Source organism: Chinchilla lanigera, unplaced genomic scaffold, assembly GCF_000276665.1.
Source record: "Chinchilla lanigera isolate Chin_1 unplaced genomic scaffold, ChiLan1.0 scaffold00015, whole genome shotgun sequence".
NCBI classification, from domain to species: Eukaryota; Metazoa; Chordata; class Mammalia; order Rodentia; family Chinchillidae; genus Chinchilla; species Chinchilla lanigera.
The window spans coordinates 689,294-712,502 of record NW_004955416.1 but is presented as its reverse complement, the minus strand read 5'-3'; the positions used below and the strand labels follow the sequence as shown (position 1 = coordinate 712,502).

Genomic DNA, 23,209 nt, shown 5'->3' with positions numbered 1-23,209 from the left:
GTGGTCTGGCCTTATTAATATACTCTTCTGAGTGATTCTCAGCCTCGCGGTGACTGCTCGGGAAAAGGACATGAGACAGTAGCCTACAGCTCCACATAAGGAAAACAAAAATCCAGAGACTACAGTGTGTTTATTTTGGCCAAACGTGTGCCTTGTTGCTTGCATGAGTTCTCATAGTAAGCAGAACCTGCTGTGCTGTAAACACCAAGAGGAAGGAAGATGGAGACACTGGGGTGACACCTGCCTTAGGGAAATCTATTGGGTTACTAAGCCAGAAAACAAATGCAACGGGCCCCACGTAGGTATTGTTCCGGATGCGGTCAGGCAGAGGCGCTGATGCTGAAAGCACAACGCAGCACACCAGCGGGGACGTGCTGGTAACATAACTGGACTGAGGACAGCCTGACGTCCACTGCACTGGAAAGGCCACCAAATGTGCTTCAGGCACTCTTTTTTGTGTTTAGGAAATCATGCTGTCCAACCAGTCTTCCAGCTCTTCCTCAGTCACATTATTAGACGTACTTGGTTGCTCAGATTCTACATTCTTCTCTTCAGTCACAGATGGCTCTGCGGGAACTAGGGAAATAAAAGCAGTGTTAACAACCGCGCATTAATACCAACATCAAGGACCAAACCTTCCCCGGGGTTTGTTCCACAATATAATTCAGCCCTACTTATTACTTTCCCATCACAACAGGAACATTCTCATTACTGTTACTCCCCCTAAAGATGATACAATAGCAAAACAAATTAATAAATGAAATAGAGATTTGGTCTATTTATTCTGAAGTTGAATTTCACTTTTCACTATTTTTTTTTAAAAAGACCAACAGTTCAGCATTTTTTTCACATTTGTAGCATTTCTGAAAGATCATTAATGCTTTTCATATGGAATTCATGAATGTAGCAAAGGCCTTAGGCCTCCTCACCATCTCACAAAAAATACACAAATGAAAAAGAGTTGTTCTTTTGTATCAAATCAGATAGAAATATCAAGAAAAGAGTATGAAGAATTGGTTTACAGGCCTGTTCAGTCAGTTAAAAGGTCTGCTGCTGAAAAGCTGAGAGCTACAAGCAGCTAAATGTCTTTTTACAGCAGAAGTTCAATTTGCAGCTGCAGGCTTAATACTGCAGTCAGCCAGGTAGCACCTTGCAAGCTGGGTAAATCGAGTGAGAGGGCTGGCGTCAGAAAGGTCAGCCCAGGGGGAGCGGTGAGCACAGAAATAGATGTCAGGGACAGTGCGGGATCGATGTCAGACGCAGAGCGGTGTGCACGGATGTGGGGGGTGGACCGTTCCACAAGAAACACCCAAATGGAGAAGATGCACGGGGAGTAGTGGAAAGTCATACCTTGTTCCTCTTGTGCCACCTCTCCATCTTTCTCAGATTTCAGGTCCTGAGGTGTCTCTTCTGGGACGCTGTCATATCCCTCTTTTACAGGCGCATCTAAATTAAGCAACAGATCTAGTTCTTCTTCCAAATGGTCTGCTGCTGACTTCAGTGAGGAATCGGGTTTCCAAGAAGCCCCTGAAGGACCGGGTCTTGGGCTGTCTTTGCCAAGGGACCCAGGGCAGCCAGCAGTGGAAGATCTCAGCTCTGACATGGGGCCCCTTCCTCCAGGCCCCAGGGACCCCTTTAACGGCATTCCCAGTCCCTTGCCATCATCATTTCTCTTTGGTTTTGCCTGAGGAAGCTCTAAAGGAACCACACTCTGAAAAAGAAGTAAACAGTCAAGTTAAAAGTGTGTCTTACCATATCCGCTTAGGTAGAAACGAAACACTGGCCATCTAACTTTGAGGAAGGAGAAACTTAGTTCAGACACTTATTTCACAAAATGTCTCCCTTTGGGGCCCTGGCCCAACATCCTTCTGACTGACCTGAGGCAAACATGAGAGAAGTGACGAAGACATAGGGCTGTGTCTTATTTTCTTCCTCAGCCACTGCTGGCTAGCCTAAAGTTAGAATCAACAGGCCCACATCTTCCTGACACTGGCCCAAAAGCTAACCATACCACAGGTCTATTTGAATTGTAGTTCAATATGTAATGACATAAACATCTGTAAAAGTCACCAAGAATTAGCAAACCAGGCCTGTTCGTTATATTTAAATGTGTTAACATAAAAGGAGCAGAAAAAATTCCCCAAGAAGAAAATAATGACTCTCAGCAACATTATTTGAGTAAAATGTACCAGATAAGAAAGAAAGCATACTATTTGTTTAAAAAACAACAACAACAACAAAAAAAAAACAAGCCAGGACAGTGGTTCTGTTTTGGACAGATGGGGAGTTGGAGAGGGTGTGAGCGTTGGCTTCTGGGGGACTAACACTATTCTGATTCTTGACTTGGATGCCTTGACCACGGTCGTAAATATGCAAGTGTGCACTTTTCCAGAGCCGTGTTACATTTTAAAGAAAGTTAAACATTGCCCAGATTGCAATCTAAACAAGAACCCCACTCTAAAGACATGGCTACAGGGTGATCAGGGCCTCAGAGCTGTGAGACTAGAATGAGGTTCGGCCTTTACTAGGGCACTGATCCCTTGTTTTTCCTTTAAAGGGTCCTGGGTAGATCCCATTTGCTAATAAGGCCTACGGGGTTTTATGGATATTCAGTCCAGTCTGGCCCTGTACATACAAACTGGACTAAATGTCCTGCATGGAGCACTACACAAGACAAAGATGGGATACGGCCTCTATTCTAATCCTAAAATCCTTTCACCTGGAGTGTCTGGCTGTTTTGTTTTGAACTTGCTAGATGATTCTAACATGTAAGCAGATTAAGAAAACTCGTCTAGGGCATGGTGGGAAAGGGGGAGGTTCCTCTTGTTGTTTTCTCCATTTCCAATATATCCCTCCCAAACCCTGTTAACGTCACCTCTGACGTCCTGCTCGGTAAATCCACCTGCTGCTGTCCCCAGCATCATTCTAGGCCAGCCACCATGCTGCTCCCCTGGCCTCACGCCGTTCTCACACTGGGCCCCTTCTCTGTCTCCACTTAGACAGACACCCGCATTTCCAACCCCACAGTCTGCTGCCAGAATGTTCACTGTCATCCTGCCGTTTTTGTTAAAGCAGACCTGACTGGGTGACTCTCCTTTTAAATTTCAGCTTAAACTTTCTTAAGCTGAGGTCTGCAGGTTATCAGTCACCGCTTCAGGAAGGCTGTCCCTGGCCACTCCCAGCACATCAGGCTCATGGTCATGCACTCTCACGGCACACTGTACTTCACAGGACTTACTACAGTCTGTATACATATGGTGATTACTGCAGTTACTCGGCTAATATCCACCTGGGCTAACAACATTCCAAGAAGGCAGGAATCCTCTCTCTGCTTACCACTGTGTTTCTAGTGCCTAATACAGAGCCTGACGTATTCTGAGTAAAACAACAGATTAAACATTTCATTTACTGTCATTGTACTTGAGCTTTTAAAATGTTTCAAATATAAAACATAAAGTAACTTTACAAATCCTTCAAACTTTGCAAAATGATACCTTAATACAAAACCTTTATCTTAGGAAAGTCTGAGACATCCTTTTTTTTGGAGACATCCTACACAGGGATATTTTCCCTCTAATTCTTCTGGCCCAACACAAAGCAGTTTATAGGTACCTTCAGGGGCTTTTACCTGGATCAGCTCCGCAGCCACATTGAGTCGAAGTGACAGAGGAAGTTCTTGAAGGGCTTGGACCAGTGACACACTATCCACATAAAGTGCTGAATTCTACATACATGTATTTTTAAAAGAAAGAAAATAGCAGGTGATGATTAAGTATGACCTTTTGGAAATAAAAAAAAAATAAACTGTTTACTGACATTACTTTTGGCTGGGAATAAATGAAATCATAAATCACACTTGAAGGGCAGCAATTTCTCTCTCCACATAAATAACAGTACAGCTGTAATCCCAGCACTCTGGGAAGGTGAGGCTGGGGGGATGGCAAATTTGACTGCAGCTTGGCCAAGCTGAGAACTTAAATGAGACCCCGCCTTAAAAACAAAACAAAACAGAACAACTTTCTCGAAGCCCCCCTCACACTCTCAGGGCAGCAGCAGGGCAGTGATCACCTTCACATCAAGATCGCACAGGAAGCTACAAACTGTAGATGCCTTGCAATTACTGGAAAGTGAAAGAAAACTAGGCATTTCATGAAATCTAACTGGACACTTCCCCTATGTTCAGATCGCTGGCCTTCGGCAGAGAAGAAAAGGGCTGGTCAGATACTGAGATAGGGCTCAAAAGCATTCCTGAAGGAGCTGCACACATTAAGCCTCTGAATCCGGAAGCAGAGAATGGAAACTTACTCTCTCTAGCCAGCAGCACTCGGTGTGGTGCCATCACTAAAAGCTTCTTTTTACTCCTTTATTACTCAAGAGGTCAAGTGTTATTGATGCACTGACCTGTCTAATTGACCATGTGAGAAAACATTCCAGATAATCCCCTCATCAGAACTGCTACCTGTAAGGGGGCCTTGGACACCAAAGAGAAGCAAAAACCTAAACGATATCACGCTGGTCTCACACAGAAAAGCACAGAGAAAAGCAAACATCATCCATTACATTTAGTTAGCCACACTGTCACAGGTCCAGTTAGCACCATGTCTTATCCTGTAGTCCCTAACTTGAAGTTGAGGAAAAGCCAGGGTCACTTAGTTTAATCTGTACTGCAAGAATGTTTCAAGTTGATGAGTTTACACGGACGAGATGTAGGCACGTTGCTGGTGAGCTTAAGCAGAGCCCTGCTCCTAACTCCAGACTCACGGTAGCCACCAATCACTCAACAGTAGTATAGGAGGATCAAGACAAGCATCCAGATTTCCTCTGACCTCTTTTCCATCATATGCAACACGATAACATGGTAGTACCCTGTGAACAAACAAATTTATATGACTGAACAGGGAACCAGAGAATTCCCTAGCTATGTTTATGGGACAATCAATCTCAGATGACAGAAGTCCAGCTATGGTCCCCCACTGGAATGTCTTCTCCCATACTGCTAGTTCCCTCCTTCACCCAGTGCCCATGCGACTTCATACTGTTACACAGACAGACAGCAGACTTGAGGGACAAAGGGGGCCCAAAATAGCATGCTTTGCCAGTTAAAGAAATAAACACTTCAATGTATCATATGTTTAGAATCGTTTATTAGGTCTCAAAGAGAAAAACATAGGGCTTTTATTTCTAAAATAAGGCAGACTGCATTCCTGGTTGCCATTTCTATAGCCCATAGATATCAGGAAAGAAAATGCTCTTAGGGGCTGGGGATTTAGCTCAGCGGCAAAAGCACCTGCCTGGCAAGCGCAAGGTCGTGAGTTCGGTTCCTGGTACCAGAGAAAAACAAAAAAAAAAACAACAAAAAAAGAAAATGCTCTTTAAAGATCCTCCTTTCTTGGGCTAAGATCTGATTTTGTTAGGAAAGAAATTTAAACACAAGAAATTCTAAGTTTCCAACATGAGTAAGAGCCATTGAAGGAACACAGGCCATCTGAAAAGAACAAGGGACACATCTGGCAATTCCAAAACAAGTTTAAGAAAACTGTCAATCAGCACCATAAGCGCCATTGCTCCCTGGAACACCAAGAGTAACTCTTGTATACATAAACAGATACCCAGACTTGCAGTCAATATATATGCCTTCAGGGCACTGCCCGCCTTCCCGCCTACAGGCACTTGTTAGGGCTTGTGTTTAGATGTCCCCTGAAGCCTCATGTGGTCACAGGTGGGGTTTTTTCAGAGGTGGCTGGATCGAGAGTGTGTGATTGATTCATGGTGCAATGCTAGGATTAAGGGTGTGAATACTGCTGCTCTTAAGGGTGGGTAGCCTGGATAAAATACAAGGGACAGAAAGAGGCTTGTTGCTAACTGTAGTTGGTTGCTTGCTTGCTTTTGCTGTCTTCTGCCCGTCAAGAATTGTTTCTCTTCTGTGATGGCCATCTGCCGTGCCACAATGAGAGAAAAGTAACTAAGACAGATGTAACTCCATCTACATCCACTTTACAATAAATTCTATCTATAGCCCGCATGGTCATTTACGTGTCCTGACTGAATTCTTTCATCAAGGGCAAAAAAGACCAAGGAGTGAGAAATAGTTCTTCACGGCAACAGGCCCCAGCTTCCCAGTGACCACACCACCTCCACAATGCCTTCATGACACTTCAGGTCACAGTGATTTCTCCTGTCTCCTTGCAGGACTCCTGGGGCCACAACCCACCATGAAATTTTGTTAAGACTTTCTATGCATTGTCACTAATCTATCCCATAACAGCTAAAGCTGAAGGCCTCAGATATAAAGTGAGCTGACATGAACTGATTTAATACTAAAGTGTAAATTTAGAAATAGGTTTAATTGGGATAACCATCATAAATTTGTTTTTTGTTATATGCCTTAAAATAATTGTAATGGGGAAAAAAAATCAAGATATCACATACAGGTATAAATTCCCTATGATAAATGTAATCATTATGTATATCTAAAATGTACCAATTAAAATCTGATTAAAAAATAAATAAAAATTCTTCAAACAATAAAAGAAAAAAATTGTTATGGTTTAGATCTACAACACACCCCTCCACCAGTTTCATGTGTTTAGAAGTGAGGTTAATGAAAAGCAATTGGATCACAGGAATGCTATACTCATTGGTGCATCAATCTACAAATGAGTTCATAACTGAATGTGGTGTTAGGAGGTAGGGTTTGGTTAGAGGCAGGTACCCGAGAGCATAACCTAAAAGAATGTATTCTTGTCCCCAGATTATCCATTCTTTCTCTCCTTTTTGACTGCTACAAGTTAAACAGATTTTCTCCACTATGCCCTTCTGCCATGCCATCTCCTGCTCTCAAGCCAGCCAACCATGGACTAACCGCAGTAAAATTGTGAGCCAAAGTAAATTTCTCCTTCTTTAAGAGTACTGTACATTTTGTTCCAGTGACAGAAAAGTGACTAATATAAGATTGGTACCAGTATTATGATTTATAACTGTACCTAACCATGTGGTTCAAAAGTCTTTAAAACTGGTTCACAGAAAAATTTTAAAAAGGTTTGGAGATGTAGGCTTAAAAAGCCCTAAGACCCTATAAGCAGAGTGTGACTGGTTTTTATGTTTGGAATGCAAACAACCAAAATTCTGACAAAAAGGTCTTGGTTAAAAACAAGGACTCTGTTAAAAACTGAACTACAGGCAATGCAGGCTCATTCTGATAAAAAAAATTATCTGTTTTATCCATGTCCCAAAACTTTGTATGAAACTAAATCTACAAATGGCAGACTAATTAATCTGACAGAAAAAAAAATTCAAGACAGCCCAACATTTAGTCTGTGACATGAAAAGAGGTGGCTACTTTTACCCAGATCTACACTGAAAATGAGTACAAAACACAGGCCAAAAGAAGTAGAAATTTTGCACCTTGGCAAAAACAATCCTCCACAAAAGAAAACATATAAAGTTGAAGCCAAGGAGACTATGGTTACTTGAAAAAAAAAATACAGCCACTTTAAAAAGTCAAATATTTTACATCTGGACAATAAAAATGATGTCTTAAGGGCATCTCAAAAGTTGGTCATACTTATCACAGGCTCAAGGGTGTAAAACTCCATTAAAAGAAAGAAAAGAGCCCCAAGGTAGCTTTCTCGCTCAAAGCCACTAGAAAAGTGTTTCCTCAAATTCAGCCTTGCAGGCACTGCAGGTCACTGCAGCCTTAGTCCAAAGGAGCCTGACTATTGCTTGAGCTGACAGAGCTGCTTGCATCATCCGTGTGGCACCAGCTGTGGTGACGTGCAACACACAACAGCCATGGGGCCATGGAGGCTTTAATCCAGATTCCAAAAGAAGGCCTGGGAGGCCAGAAAATGGGCCTCTAAAAGGACAATACATAAAGCTATAAAAATAATCTAAAAGTACAGCACAGGCCCCCAAAAGTTGAAGATGCCAAAAATATAAAACATCCGCTAAAAACAGTTATGGACAATAAGGAGAGCCAGCCTGAGAGAGAGGCCACATGGGCTGCAACTGACAAGGCCACAGGGGCAGGGTGCCCAAGCACTTTAGGCTCAAATCTCACTACAACTTGCCCTGGGTGCTAGACATAAAGTTACAGGATTTAAGGTTTGCTCTACCAGAGTTCAGTCTTGCTTTGGTCTAATTCTTATGTCCCTATTCATCCCTTTTAAAATAAATATTTACCTTGTGCTGCTGTATATTAAAAGCATTTAACTTTCTTTTTTTATTTTTACAGGGGCATGTAGCTAAGCATTTACCTTGAATCTCAAAAACACACTTTGGTCTTGGACTTTTCAACAATGCTAAAACTGTTAAAAAAAAATTGGTCACTCTTAAGAGACTGATTAAATACATTTTACATGGTAAAATAAACATGCAACTTTTAGGAGTCTGGGGTGGGATGTTATGGTTTAGACCTAAAATGTCCCCCTAGGGGCTGGGGATCTAGCTCCGTGGCACAGTGCTTGCCTGGCAAGCGCAAGGTCGTGAGTTCGATTCCCCGTACCAGAAAAAAGCCAAAAAAAAACAAAACAAAACAAAAAATTGTCCCCCTAAAAGTCTCATGTGTCAAAGTGGAGCTTTTAAAGGGTGACTGAGAGGTTGCTAGACTCACTGGTAGATTAATTCATCAGTAAGTTCCTAAGCTACACGTGCTCTTAGGAGGTACAGCTGGTAAAAAGAGGAGGATCAGTGGAGGCAAGACCTGGAAAGATATGTTATTCTCCTTTCTCTTGCTGTTCCCTGGCTGCCATTGGTTACAAAGCTTTCATGCACCATGCCATTTCTGCCTTGGAGCCAGGCAATCATGGGCTGAACCCTCTGACACCATGAGCCAAAATAAACTTTTCCTGTTTTACACTGCAGGTGTCAAATATTTTGTTATAGCAATGAAAAATGTATCTATAGTGTACAGTTATTTTTTCCTAGGGGCCCAGATCCCACATCCACCTGGCCAGCGCTGACAGTCCTAGCAGTGGCCTGACCACTAACAAGAGGACCATATACCCAGAAGATCTTGTAAGGGAGGGTATAAAGAGGGGACACCCTGATGCCTTCTCACCCATGACCCTGAGGCCAGGAGACAGGAACACCCTTGCTGTTAGAACAATGTCTCTCCACCCTATTCCTCCCCCAGCAGTGTGCGTAGAGCCCCGTGTAGGTGGTGGGAACCTGTAACTCTCAAGGCGTTCTCCAGTCGAGCCCCATAGACTCTAAGTCTCAGTCTTGTGTAAAAGCACACTCTCTGAAAAAAAATAAATCACTTCACCAAAAGTTCTCTTCTCACCCATTTCTTCCTTACATGATCCCCACATGTGCAAAGCAAAAACGTGAACATCCCACTCTCGTACCTAAGTAGTGGGCTCTGTTAGGTGATGGACCTGGCACGGCTCATGCAGAGCACCCTGACTGCCAAGTCCTTCCCCCTTCACCCTACAAGTCAGCCCTAGTGAAATCAATGTGGGGTGAAGCTGAACACTGTGTCCCTCTCCTCGAAGATTCCCTGGGAGAATTTCTAGCGTGTCTCACCAGGAAACTTCTTTCATTAAACTACAAAGGCAAAACCTTTTTCCCCCATCCTTATTATCTTACATCACTGGGCACATGGGGTCCATGCATGGGAAGGCATGAGGATCAACAACACCTGGAAACACGTACTAACAAAAAATTATAATAAATTATAATAATATATTTAAAAACTAATATATTGAAACTAGAAAAACTGGCAACATCACAAATCGTTCTTGTCCCATGTCTCACATGTGGTCAGTGACTGCAGTCCAACTTATCCTCTGCCGAGGTCCCATCCACCCCTAACCTCCTTTTCCACCCTCACCCCTTTGTTCAAGGTACATCTCCTAACTGGTTTACCTTCCTCCAGCCTCTCATCTGTTCAGTCTTTCTTCCCAGAACTGTTAGAGTTAAATCTCACCATTTTCATGTTTTTGCCAAAGTTTCTTAAATTATATTAGTAATAAGAACTCATTTTTGGTTTCATATCTGTCAGGAGCTGCACTAAAGGGCCCTAATTATCTAATTTAATCCTCACTACTACAGTTTATCATTAGCAGCATTTTACATAATAGAAAGCAAAAAGAAAATTTGCCCATGTCATAGAATTAGGGTTCACACTCAGGGCCGTGTTTCCAAAGGCTATGCTCTTACCCACATGCTAAGAAACCCCTGAACACAATGAAGATCAAATTATTGGTACCATCTTGCCCAGAACTACTCCTGAAGCCTCCTCCTCTGGGAAAAACTACACACTGACCACACTTCCAAGTCTGAACACAATCCAGCTTTCCCTCCTTTCTCATTGCTCTCAGGGAGACAGAAGCTACCAGAATCATACCCATCTACCAAGGCCCATTCTAATGATCTTTTCCCCATAGTACTACTCTTAATCTCTCCCAGTCCAAAATAGCTGTCTCTAAGAGTATTATGTTGATCCATTTATCACAACGCTTATTTAATGTTGCTTTAATTTTTATTTATTGTGTAAATATCTGCTGAACATCTAATATGGGTCAGCCACTGGGTTCAGGTAAGCTGTATCTAATACAATATCTAGTAAATAACAAATGCTTAATGTTTTGATGATGACACCAAGGACCATATAAAACTCTGAAGATATCTGAAATATTCTCTGCCATCCAGTATGGACCAGAAATAATTGATACGTGAACCATTTGACTTTCACTGTATTCCTCAGCAAACTCAGGTTGCCCACTTTAAACTAAGCTGTACAGAAACCTAAACTGTACTTCAGGTACCAATAATCCTGTGCAGGGGGTACCCATTATCTCTTATATGGAAAGAATCTGTGAATTCCTATTTGGAAGAAATCAGAACCCTGGGCAAGAAACTACTGGATGAACACACATACAACAAATAGAATATTTGGAGTTTATAGATTGACTGAAGGACTTCTATAACATTTGTTCCTATGTTCTAACTTTATTCTCTTAGTGATACAGAAGAGCTGGTTAAAACTATAAGAATAAGGGTATAGTGTAGGAGAAAAGGTCAATTTTTAGCTCTGAAGAGAACTGTCATATATTAACAAAAAAGAAAACAAAAACAAAAACAAAAACCCCAAGCTGCAAAACAATCTACTGTCAAAATCATGACTATGTACTTTCTGCCTCACAACTCAGCCTATGAGTAATTCACACAGATGGCAGGTAGAAAGCTGACCTAAAAAAAAAAAAAAAAAAAGAAAGCTGACCTCACTCTTGAAGCATCTCTATAATTTCAGTCCCCTGAAATTTTTCTGGACAATTTAGGTAACTGGGACAAAGCTGGAGGTGAATTACAATTCTTTTCCACCTGCCAACTCTGTTTCAAAAATAACAGGGAAGGTGCTGGTCCTTCAGCCTTGAGAAGATCCAATCCACATTCCAGACAAATCTGTCTTACCTGTTTGGGACATGAAGTTTCACCATCCCATTCTTTCTCCTCTGCAAACCGGAACTGTGAAAAGGAGTCCCCTAGGAATAGAAAGAAAACAAAACATACAATCTTATGCAAAATCCAAGGAAAATCTCAGTATCTCTAACCTTCCCTCTCAGAGCAAAAGTACCATTTCTGCAGAGCTAACCTTCCCGTATTCAGTGACACCACCCTGCAAGGGCCTGGTCTCCACGCTTTTACACACATCTGTGCACTGCAGGCACACGAAAATACCACTGGCAATTGCACTCCCTGTTCACTGGCTGTTCAGGGAGCTTCTTGAGAGATAAGTCAACAGTTCAGGCCTGCAGACAAGACCACCCACCCACATCCAGCATATTTCTATCCCCTCTGCTTAATGTTTCCATGGCAACTTGTAATTTAGGGAGTGGGCAAGGCAGAAAAAGGAAGAATAGGACTAATAGAAAGCAATTCTAGACTGATTCACAACAGACTATCTGAGAAGTCACCAACCTCCACTCTCATTCCAAAACTCATCTGGCTAGAATGTCAAATGTAAAATAAAGTCCAAAGAAAGCGTGTCAGAACATAATGTAAATCACGGTGCACTACTCTGAAGTCCTGGAGCGGGGCTCTGTCATAGGGCCACTTTGAAAATGTGTACACACCTGACCGCTTGCATTATAAACAGTTCCACCTGGCTTTTAAAATCCCCCAAAGTTTAGTCCCACTTCCTTATCCCTCTTTTACTTTCTATCTTCTCAGGCTTTCTATTACAAAGTCAGACTCTTCACATTCCACGCATGCCTCATATGCCATCCCATTCTTCATTCCTTTTCTTATCCCTCCCCTTGTCGGGAAGACCTGGTGTTTCTACTAATGTATATTTCAAGACTCAAATACACGGCAGGCCACTTCTTTCCTCTACGACACCTCCCCAAGTAAGCTAACCACAGAATTTATTATTTTCCTTTAAATTAGAGGGCAAAAAGAAGGAGAGGAGGCTCAAAAATAAAGAGACAGACAAAGGTAAAATTAGAACTGACCACCTACTCCACGATATACAAAGTGCACAGATCACAACATGAACATATCTCAACATCAAAGGCAAGGTAAAAGAACCAAGGAGAAAGAGTAAAATCACAGTTGTTAGTCACTGGTAAATCCGTTTCATTCACCAAAAACCACAATATAAAGGCTCTCATTAATGTAACAAGGAAGGTCTTGTATGTAAATATGTGTGTGCATGTATACGTTGTGGTTGTAAGTGAATTTACTGTGTAAATACCTGTGCAACACTAATTTTCAAAAGTACTACTACTAGGCTACCAAAACCCTCAATAAATTTTAAAATGCAGTAGTCATACAAACTTGGCAATAGCATATAAAGAGAAATTAATATTTTTAAAAGTTAGAAATTTGAAAATTTTCTCCCACATGAGTTTTTCAGAAGAAAACAAACTGAGAAACTACATTGAAGATATCAATACGTAATACAATAAGCAATGTTAATTCCCTACCACTCTGTTTGTAACTCTGTAATGTCTGTACTGATCCTTTGCTATTTTGTAAAATGATGTCAGTCTGTTAGTATTTTCCTCCTTTTATTTCTAAAATTAAAAAAAAGAAGAAAACAAACTGTAGAATTAGAAAATAGAAAGGAGTAGTAAATATAAATGTACCCATAAGATATGAGTAAAGCTCTCCTTAGAGAAAAAGGTGGTCTTAAATACGCCCTTACTAAGAAAAGAATGAATTTTTAAATGGCAGTCAATTGTTTTACAAAGTTAATGGTGAAAAAGCAAAACAAGGAGAAGCTGGTAAAAAGAAAAATCCTCAGCAAACTAGGATTAGAGGTCCCATTCAACCCATCTATTCTCCTTCTGGATGTTTTTCAAGAAGAAATGAAAACATCATACCACAGTGATATATGTTCACCCATGTGTATAGCAGTGCAATTTGTCATAGCTAAATCTTGGAAACAATCCAAACGTCCATCAACTGAGGAGTGGATAAAAAAAGGTGTGGAATTATTAAACAAAGGAGTATTACTCAGCTATAAAGAAAGATAAATTAGATGCTTTTAGAGGTAAATGGATGCACCTAAAGACCATACTCATAAGTGAAATAAATCAGATTCACATATGTAAACATCATATTGCCTCCCTACTAGAAGAACCCAAAAGAGTCAATAAAATCTCAAGGATACAATAGATACTGTGAAAGGGAAAGAAACTACTCAAATAAGAAAGAGAAACTGGGATGAAGTGGGGAGAGGAAAAGATAGAAGAGAGAACAAAAAATATATATTATATATACACAAGATAGCTAGAATAATTGTACTACTAATTTCTATTGGTTTATTGAAAGGAACAGTTAATGTGCAATTGTTTGATCAATCTTACATGCCTATATCTGGTTACCTGAGCAACTACTTTGAAGATGACATTATGTATATAACAACCATTGCCAATTTCCTATCACCTTGTTTTGTAATTCTGTATCATTTTTATTGTTTTTTATGCTGTTTTGTTTATGTATTTGTTTTTGTTATCAGGTTTTTTTCATTTCTCTTTAAAATGAAAAAATATATATATATATATATACAAGGATAGCTAGGGTAGGTGTATTGCTGATGTCTGCGGTTTATTGAAAGGAACAGTTAGGGCTGGGGACATAGCTCAGTGGCATAAGCGCCTGCCTGGCAAGCTCAAGGTCCTGAGTTCGATCCCCGATACCACAAAAAAAAAAAACAAAAAAAAACAAAAAAAAACAAAGGAACGGTTAATGCTTAAAATGTTTTTTTTTTTTCCCTTGACCAATTTTGCATGCTTGTATCTGATAATCGGAACAATGGATTTTAAGACAACAACATGCAATATAATAACCACTGTTGAATTCCTACCATCTTGTATGGTGAAGCTCTGTATCATTTCCAATTTTTTTTATTACTTATTATTGTCTTTGATTGTTTGATCAATCTTGCATTCTCACATCTGGTGGACTGAGCAACTTCACTGAAGATAATAGTATGTAGTATAGCAACCATTGTTCATTTCTATCATTTTGTTTTGAGGTCCTGTATCATTTTTGTTATTTTTGTGTTGTTTTGCTTTTGTCTTCATTGTTGTTGTTTTGTTGTTTGTTTTCTCATTAAAATAAAAAATCAATATTGTTTTTAATTAAAGAAATACATCAATCTTCTTACTGATTTTTAAATAAATGAAAGCCAGAAGGATAAATTGATACTATTGCTGTCTAACTTTCTTCGAAAGGGCAATCAGTACAATTAAAGAAGAGAATGAATTAAATGGTATCAACACTGGAAAAGAGAGACAAAAGCAAAGTAACTTAAAAAAATATGCTCATGTGCCTGGAAATCTCAAAAGAATACAGTGAAAGAGGATTTCAGTGTACCAGTGAAATCAGTGAAAGAATCACAAAGGTGGCACTATGATTCCAGTAATCATATTTTGAAAAACAGCTCTCTGAAAAAAATTCAGCTATTTATAGCAATAAACTCTCACATCAGGAAAACAAAACAAGCTCAAATAAACAACATAATGTTCAACCTCAAGCTGCTAGAAAAAGAAGAACAAATAAAACCCAAAGCTTGTACAAGGGAGGAAATTATAAAAAGAAGAGCAGAAATTCATGCAATTAAGACTAAGAAAATACAAAGGATCAATGAATCAAAAGGTTGGTTCTTTGAAAGAATTAATAAAGTTGACAAGACATTAGCCAACCTCATCAAAAAGAGGAAAAAAAAATCACAATGAAAAGGGGGAAACCATAACAGATCCTACAGAAATTCAGAAGATCATCAATATCTACTATGAGAACCTATATTCTAATAAGATGGAAAACAGAAGAAATGGACAGATTCCTAGACACAACTGAGTTGGCACAACTAAATCAAGAAGATACAAAAATTCTAAATAACCTGATATCAGCCAATGAAATTGAAAATGTAATTAAAAATCTACCAACGAAGAAAATCTCAGGCCCTGAAAGATTCACTGTTGAATTCTACAAGAAATTTAGACAAGAACTAATGCCACTAATGCTGAAACTCCTCAAAGAAATTGAAAGGGAAGCAATACTTTCAAAATCATTTTTGGAGACAAGTAGTGCCCTGAATCCAAAATCAGAGAAAATCCCAACCAAAAAAGAAAACTACAAACCAATCTCCCTAATAAACATAGATGCAAAAAAACTCAATAAAATATTGGCAAACAGAATGCAGAACATCATCAAGAACATTATACACCATGACCAAATAGGTTTCACTCCCAAGATGTAGGAATGGCTCAATATATAGAAATCAATAAATGTAATACACCATATTAACAGAACCAAAGACCAAGAATCACATGATCATCTCAACGGATGCAGAAAAAACATTTGACAAAATCCAACAGCCATTCATGATGAAAAAAAAAAAAAACTACACAAAAATTGGAATAGAGGGTCTTTATCTTAATCTGATAATTAAGGGTATTTATCTTACTCAGATAATATCATACTAAATGGTCAAAAACTGAAAGCTTTCATTCTAAAATCAAGAACAAGACAAGGATGTCCATATCACCTCTCATATTCAATATAGTTCTGAAAACATTAGCCAGAGTAATTAGACTACAAAAAGAAATAAAAGGAATAAGGATAGGAAAGGAAGATGTTAAATTATAATTATTTGCAGATAACATGATACTGTATGTACACAGAAGAACTCAAAAGCTCCACCAAGAGACTTGTATATTTAATAACCAAATTCAGTAGTATAGCTGGAAACAAAGTAAACATTCAAAAACCAATAGCATTCCTGTACACAAGCAAAAAACTCACAGAAAAATTAGGGGAACCACACCCTTCACAATAGCATCAAAAAAAATGCAATATTTAGGAATAAATCTAACAAAAGTAAAAGATCTATACACTAAAAACTACAGTACTCTGAAAAAGGAAATCAAAGAAGATATTAGAAAATGGAAATAGATCCCTTGCTCATGGGTAGGAAGAACCAACACTGTAAAAATGGTCATACTCCCAAACTGGTATACAGATTTAATGCAATCCGGATCAAAATACCATTAACATACCTCATAGAACTAGAAAAACACTCTAAAATTCATTTGGAACCAGAAGAGACCTAGAATAGCAAAAACAATTCTGGGCAACAAAGGCAAAGCAGGAGGCTTCACAATCCATGACCTGAAATTATACTATGAAGTTGCTGTGATAAAATCAGCATGGTATTGGAAAATAAATAAGACCTGAGGATCAATGAAACAGATTAGAAGATGCAGACACAACTCCAACCACACTCAACCACCTTATTTTTGACAAAGGAGCCAACTATGTTCAGTGGAAGAAAGTCTCTTTAATAAATGGTGCTGGAAAAACTTTGGCTTTGCACATGCCAAAGAATAAAACTAAACCCATGCCTGTCACCATGCACTAAATTAAAGTCAAAATGGATTGAAGATCTAAATATTAAAGTAGAAACACTAAATTTATTGGAAAAGGTAGAAATAGATAAAAATACTGAAGACATGGGTGTAGGCAGGGACTTCATAAACAAAACCCGGTCTGCACAGGAAATACTACAAAGAATCAACAGATGAGATCTTACCTTATTAAAAAGCTTTTGCACAACAAAAGAAATAACCAACAAAGTGAAAAGACAACCCACAGAGTTGGAAAAAATTATAGCCAGTTGTCCCTCAGACAAAGCACTTCTATCGAGAACATAAAGAACTGAAAAATATCAGGCTCTGAAAATTCAAAGACCCAACCCAAAAATGGGCATCTGAGATGAATACACACTTGTCAGATAAAGAAATAGAAATGTAAAATAAATAAATGAAAAGATGTTCAACATCACTGGTCATTTGAGAAATGCAAATTAAAACAACACTGAGACTCCATCTCACTCCAGAAAGAATGGCCATCACCAGAAAAATCAACCAATAACAAATGTTGGAGAGGCTGTGGAGAAAAAGAAACCCTTCCCCACTGCTAGTAGGAGTGTAGACTAGTGCAACCACTGTGGAAATGTGTGTGGAGATTGCTCAAAGAACTAGGATTGACGGTCCCATTTGACCAAGCTATTCCCCTTCTGATATCTTCCTAGAAGAATTAAAAACCACAGCAATATATGTGCACCCATATTTATAGCAGCACAACTTGTCATAGCTAAATCTTAGAAACCCAAATGCCCATCAACTGAAGAATGGATTTTTAAAAAGATTTTCTTTAAATAAAATAGAGTACTACTCAGCAATAAATAAACTTGAGACTTTTGGCTTTTCATTTCTATTAAGATTCATCTTATATAGCTGGGTGCTTCTGTATTTGGTGCATACATATTTATGATTGTTATCTCTTCCTCTTGAAGTTTTCCCCTCACAAGTATGTAATGACCTTCTTTATCTCATTTGATCATTCTTGATTTAAAGTTCACATTGTCTGTGAACAGAATAACTATCCCTGCTTTTTTCTGCATTCCTGTTGAACGAAGTATTGTTTTCCATCCTTTGATTTTCATTCTATGAATTTCCTTTTGAGTTAAATACGTTTCTTGTATACAGTATATTGTTAGATTTTGTTTCTTGATCTACTCTGCCAGTCTTTTTCTTTTAATTGGTGAATTGAGGCCACTTACATTGATGGTTATAACTGATATATATTGGCTTATCTTTGTCGTATTATTTTCTGGCTGTTGGTTCCCTACTGTTCCCGTGTTTAATTACTTGTCCTGCTTGCTGGTTTCTTTCTGTTGTTGTTCTTAGAATTTTGGCCATTTTTATCTCTTTCTAGGATATCTTTCAGTACTCTTTCTGGGTTGGTTTAGCAGTCATGAATTTCTTAAGCTTTGCTCTGTCATGGAAGTATCTTACTTCTCCATTAATTTTCAAAGATAGTTTTGAAGGATACATCAGTCTAGGTTGCAAGGTGTTTTCTTTTCGGACTTGAAATACTTCATTTGAAGCTCTTCTTGACTTGATGGTCTGTGCTGAGAAATCTGCTGTGATTTTGATGGGCTTTCCTTTATAGGTAATCTGGTTTTTTTCTAACAGCTTTTAATATTCTGTACTTTTGCTGAATTTCTGGGATCCCTATTATTATATCTGGGTATAGATTTATTTTGGTCATGGCTAACTGAAGTTCTATATGCCTCACTTACTGTATGTCAGGTTCTTTTTCCATGCTTGGGAAATTTTTTGCTATTACTTCTGCAAATAGTCTTTTTATGTCATTTGTGTTGACTCCTGCCTTTTGTTGACACCTGTTAGTCTTATATTGTTCTTCTTTGCATGAGCGTGCAGCTGTTGAATTGTTATTCCCTGGTTCCTTGTTATTTTTAAGAGATCTTTCCTTTTATACTCACTAGCTGCAATGAAGTCTTCTAGGCCTGAGAATCTATCTTCAGTTTTGTTCAAGCAGTTTTACTGGCTTTCAGTGGAATTTTTAATTTCCTAGATATCTCTTTGAATCTGTTTCATGCATTCAAATTCTAGCCTATATTGTTCATTCTAGGATTCCATTATTTTTCTATGCTCCTCTATTTTTTAATCTATGTCTTCTTTAGATATGCTGAGCAATTCTTTCATTACACTTGTCATTTCTGTTTTACCTGAGATGATGATGATGATTATATGATTTCTGATCTGATTTCCTCTATAGCCTCCTGGAGTTACTTCTTTACTTCAGTTGCTATCCATGTCAGGTGTGTGAATTCCAATTTCTTCTGTATTGGTGTCTCCTGGACTTGTTCTGGGTGGGCTGGAGGTCTGAGATTGTATTTTGCACCTTCATCTTATCATTTGTGGGTTCCTCTGGTGGAGTAGGTTGCCAGGTTCCAGGCACTTCCCCCGCTAGCTGGCTGCCCTTCCTGTGGTGTAGGTGGATGGGTCAGGCCCTGGGTTACTCTGGCCAAAGTGGCTGCCAAGTGCCAGGTGCTTACTGCACTGCCTGTCCTTCTCATGGTGCAGGGGAAATGGTCAGGCACTGCGTTCCTCTAGCGTAGGTGGTTGCAGGGACCCAGGTACTTCAAAGTTGAGACTTTTATAGGTAAATGGATGCAACTTGAGACCACATTCACAAGTGAAATAAATCAGACCCACATGTGTGAACATCATATTGTCTCATTACTGTGAGAAACTGAAAGAGTAAATAAGATTCAAAATGTATAATAGATAGTGTAAATGTGGAAGAAACTCCTCAAAAGAAAAAGAAAAACTGTGAAAGGAAAAACGGGAAAGGAAGAAAGGAAAAAGAAAAAAATATATATATATATACAAACACACACACTCAAGAGATAGTTAAAATAGTTATAGAGCTAGTTTCTCTTAGATCACTGAAAAGAAAGGTTTGCGCTAATACTTTTTTGGACAATATTTCATGCCTATATGTTGTACTCTGTACAACTACGATGAATATAACAATATGCAATGTATTAATTATTGTCACTCTCCTGCTAGCCTGTTTTGAAACTGTTTTATTGTTATTTTTATGCTTTCCTGTTTAAAATTTTAAAATCCAGCTAAAAAATAAAGTGGAAGAAAATATCTTATTCATGATAGCAACAATATACGCAAAATTTCTAGGCATTAATCAGAAAGAGGCACTTTCTAAAATTAACTATTTTTAAAATGTAGCAAACAATAACAACAAAAAATACTCAATGGTATAAAGGTTATCAATTTTACCTAATTTAATCTACAAATTCAATGTTCAGCTTAAATCCCAGAAGGATTTTTTACTCAAATTTATTTTTTCCAAAAAGTAAAACATGTTTTTTTAAAAAGTAAAGAAATTGACTCACTGATTTTAAGAATATATTCATAAGCCTCAATGAATGAAATAGTTACTACTGTAAAAAATAGATCAGTAACCAAAAGAATCTAGAAACAGACTCAAGTATATGGATATTTACATACTAGAAATACAATCTATGGTGTCTATGGTAATAGTGTTAAAGAGACTTGCTAGCCATGTGGTAATGTAGGCTTTAACCCTCTATCTCATTTATCATACACAAAAAATCTTTATGGATCAAAGATTTAGATGTTAAAAGGAAACTATGTAAGTACAACACTATTACAAAAAATAGGCCTGACTGTTATTTTGAAGTGGAGATGGTATAAACTAAATGCTGCAAAAATTTCAAACACAAAAATTAAAATCTTTTGTACGACAAAACTTATAAACAAACTCAAAAGATAACATGCCCAGAAGAAGCATTTCTAGTACATATGATAGGCAAACAGCTAATCTAAGGCACAAGGAGTTTCTGCAACTAAAGCAAACTAGTCAAAAAAGTAGGAAAAGTAAGTATCAGTTTGGGAAATATGTCAATTTTTACTATATTGGTTCTTCCTATCCAGGAAGAGAGGATATCTTTCCTCTTTGATATTTTTTGGAGCACTATAGCTTTCGTTGTAGAGGCCTCTCACTTCCTTGGTTAGGTTAATTCCTAAGTATTTAATTTTTCTTGGTGCTACTGTGAATGGTATTTTTCTTTCCTAATCTCTTTCTAAGTGAGTTCATGATTGATGTACAGGAACACTACTAATTTGTATGTGTTGATTTTGGATCTTGCTGCACTGATGAATTTAATTATTAATTCTAGGAATCTTTTGGTAGTATTTTTGGGGGGTGTCTTCTATGTCGAGATCATGTCATCTACAAATAATGATAATTTCACTTCCTCTCCTATACATATCCCTGTTATTTTTCTTGTCTAATTGCTCTGCTAATGTTTCAAGTACTACATTGAACAATAATGGACACCCTTGTCTTGTTCCTGATTTTAGAGGGAAAGCTTTCAGTTTTTCACAATTTAATACAGTATTTCCCATTTAATACCAGTAGTAGGTTTGTCATAATGGCTTTTATCAGTCAATACAGATCTCTGTAGTTCCTCCTATGGGAAACCCCCTCTGAAAAGCAAGAGGAATATATCACTTGTTGTAGATGCCTACTTCATTTTAAGCTCTATTTTCCTGGCTGTTACCATGATCACCTTACTTTACCCTACAACCTGTAGACTATGCTCTCAACCAGGATCCAAGTGTGTGAAAAATCATAAATAAACTTTATAGACTGACCAAGTTAACAGAGAAATTGCCCAAATAGTCACCACACTGGCTGCTATAAAACTTCTCTCTGAAATTCCCTCTTCTATGAAAGAGCAGTATTTGGAAGATCAAGGTGGATCCTATGCCCACATGCTGACCCAGATCAATCCAGGGACGATCCAAGATGAGCAACAGCACATAAAAATCCTCACCATTCCCAATTTCTAGAGTCCAGAGATGAATCTTTAAAGATAGAGGCATTCTGCAGGTGAAGTATTTACTCTAAAACAAAGCAACACCTAATACTGCCTTTATGAGGAAAACTATACAAGCCACAACAATGATTATTTTAAAAGTCAGGTTGAAGTAAATGAACAAGAGAGGTAATAAAGATCTTTTGTCCTGTTCAACAGTAATAATATAATTAGTTTTCTCACCAGCTGTGGGGCCCCAAAAGTGCCTGAGCATCCAATATCCACACTGAGCTCTACATAATAGGATGTGCCTATCTTCCCAATGCCCCTAAAAGGCTGCTTCTCATCTGTATGGAATATGTTCAAAGAAAAGCTAAATGTACTCAGGGACCATGAGAAGGGTTCCAGACTTTATGAGAAAAGGATGATGCTGACATTCTGGAATTTAGAATCCAGCTGTCTTTCCCAAAATAGTTGGTGAATATTGTTAACCCTCTATCACTGTAGACAATCTAGAAATTGTAAAATTTCTCAGATCAATCATTTTCAGAAGTCCCAACTGCACCATTCATTCTAAGATGGGAGTACATAATCTGAAAAGGCTGAATAAGAGAATATAAAGCCAATCTTAGGTGGACACTGGGGTCCTAAGATTTTAGGATTAGATCTGAAACAAAGACCTGGATAACCACATTTTATTGCTTTCCTTCTTGTTGGCTTAGAAAGGCTATTTCATTTTGCTATTTGTTTATATGAACACTGTGACCTTATATGAAAACATCAAAATAGTATCAGACTAAGAAGTTCATAGTTTCCTGAATTCTGTCTCACATACCAGTATGAATCATAAATTATTGGTTTTTCTGCCTTGGCCTCTCCTGTTCAACCCAACGAGTGTGAAATGTGCTTCTGCAGGGAGAAAAAAATCAGTGTCCCACTAGCTCCCTCATTCCATTACATATTTTATTTTTCACACTGAAAAAACATTATCCTACTGAGCTATGATTCAAATGGGTAAATGATATACAGAGTAATTTGAATCTTTAAAAAAAGTTTTTATTTAGGCTTTCTTTCAAAAATTAAGAGACCATATGTGCAAATTGTGTTTTTTAATCTTCACTGGGTCGCTATGGTTCCTTGTCCCAAAATATGAAAATACATAGAAAATACCACGTACAATTGGAGAGAGGGGTCACAAAGTTATGAAGCCAATGTGCAACCAAATATGCTTTCCACCAAAGGGGTGGGGGCAAAGCAGAGGAGCCCAATCCAGTTCTGTGATGCTAAACTCACACAAAAGCAATTGGCCACAGGGTGTCAAAGCAAGTTCCCCTCACCAAGCTGGTCATACTCTGGTGACACTTGTGCACTGTTGGTAGTGTCTTGGTTTTTCTTCCTTAACATCAAGAATTCCTTTTTTTATCCTCAAGGGTAAAGAGGTAATTCTGATTATTTGTTCAGTAGCTTGCAGTGTGGGTAGCGATCTGACCTTGGTGGGGACCCCATACCACCTAGCTTCAC

The 23,209-nt window shown here is 38.4% G+C and overlaps 1 protein-coding gene across 1 annotated transcript; it reads right to left on the bottom strand.

Moving 5' to 3' along the window:
- Window positions 1–111: 111 nt before the first annotated feature.
- On the bottom strand, window positions 112–22,063 carry Aven (apoptosis, caspase activation inhibitor). The gene is made up of 5 exons (XM_005381166.2): window positions 21,932–22,063; window positions 11,416–11,486; window positions 3,629–3,724; window positions 1,351–1,711; window positions 112–576 (listed from the first exon to the last, which is right to left on the bottom strand). Exons 1-5 carry the CDS (start codon window positions 21,960–21,962, stop codon window positions 461–463), a joined length of 675 nt encoding a protein of 224 aa, XP_005381223.1. The 5' UTR covers window positions 21,963–22,063; the 3' UTR covers window positions 112–460.
- Window positions 22,064–23,209: the final 1,146 nt, after the last annotated feature.

Bases quoted from the DNA above. Each gene is read 5' to 3' on its own strand.
- Aven (XM_005381166.2), bottom strand. From the start codon at position 21,962: ATGCTCAGGCACTTTTGGGGCCCCACAGCTG. The intron at 11,487-21,931 runs GTGAGAAAACTA...TTCTATTCCTAG, and splicing joins CTTTTGGGGCCCCACAGCTG to GGGACTCCTTTTCACAGTTC. The intron at 3,725-11,415 runs GTAAGACAGATT...ACATGTATGTAG, and splicing joins AAACTTCATGTCCCAAACAG to AATTCAGCACTTTATGTGGA.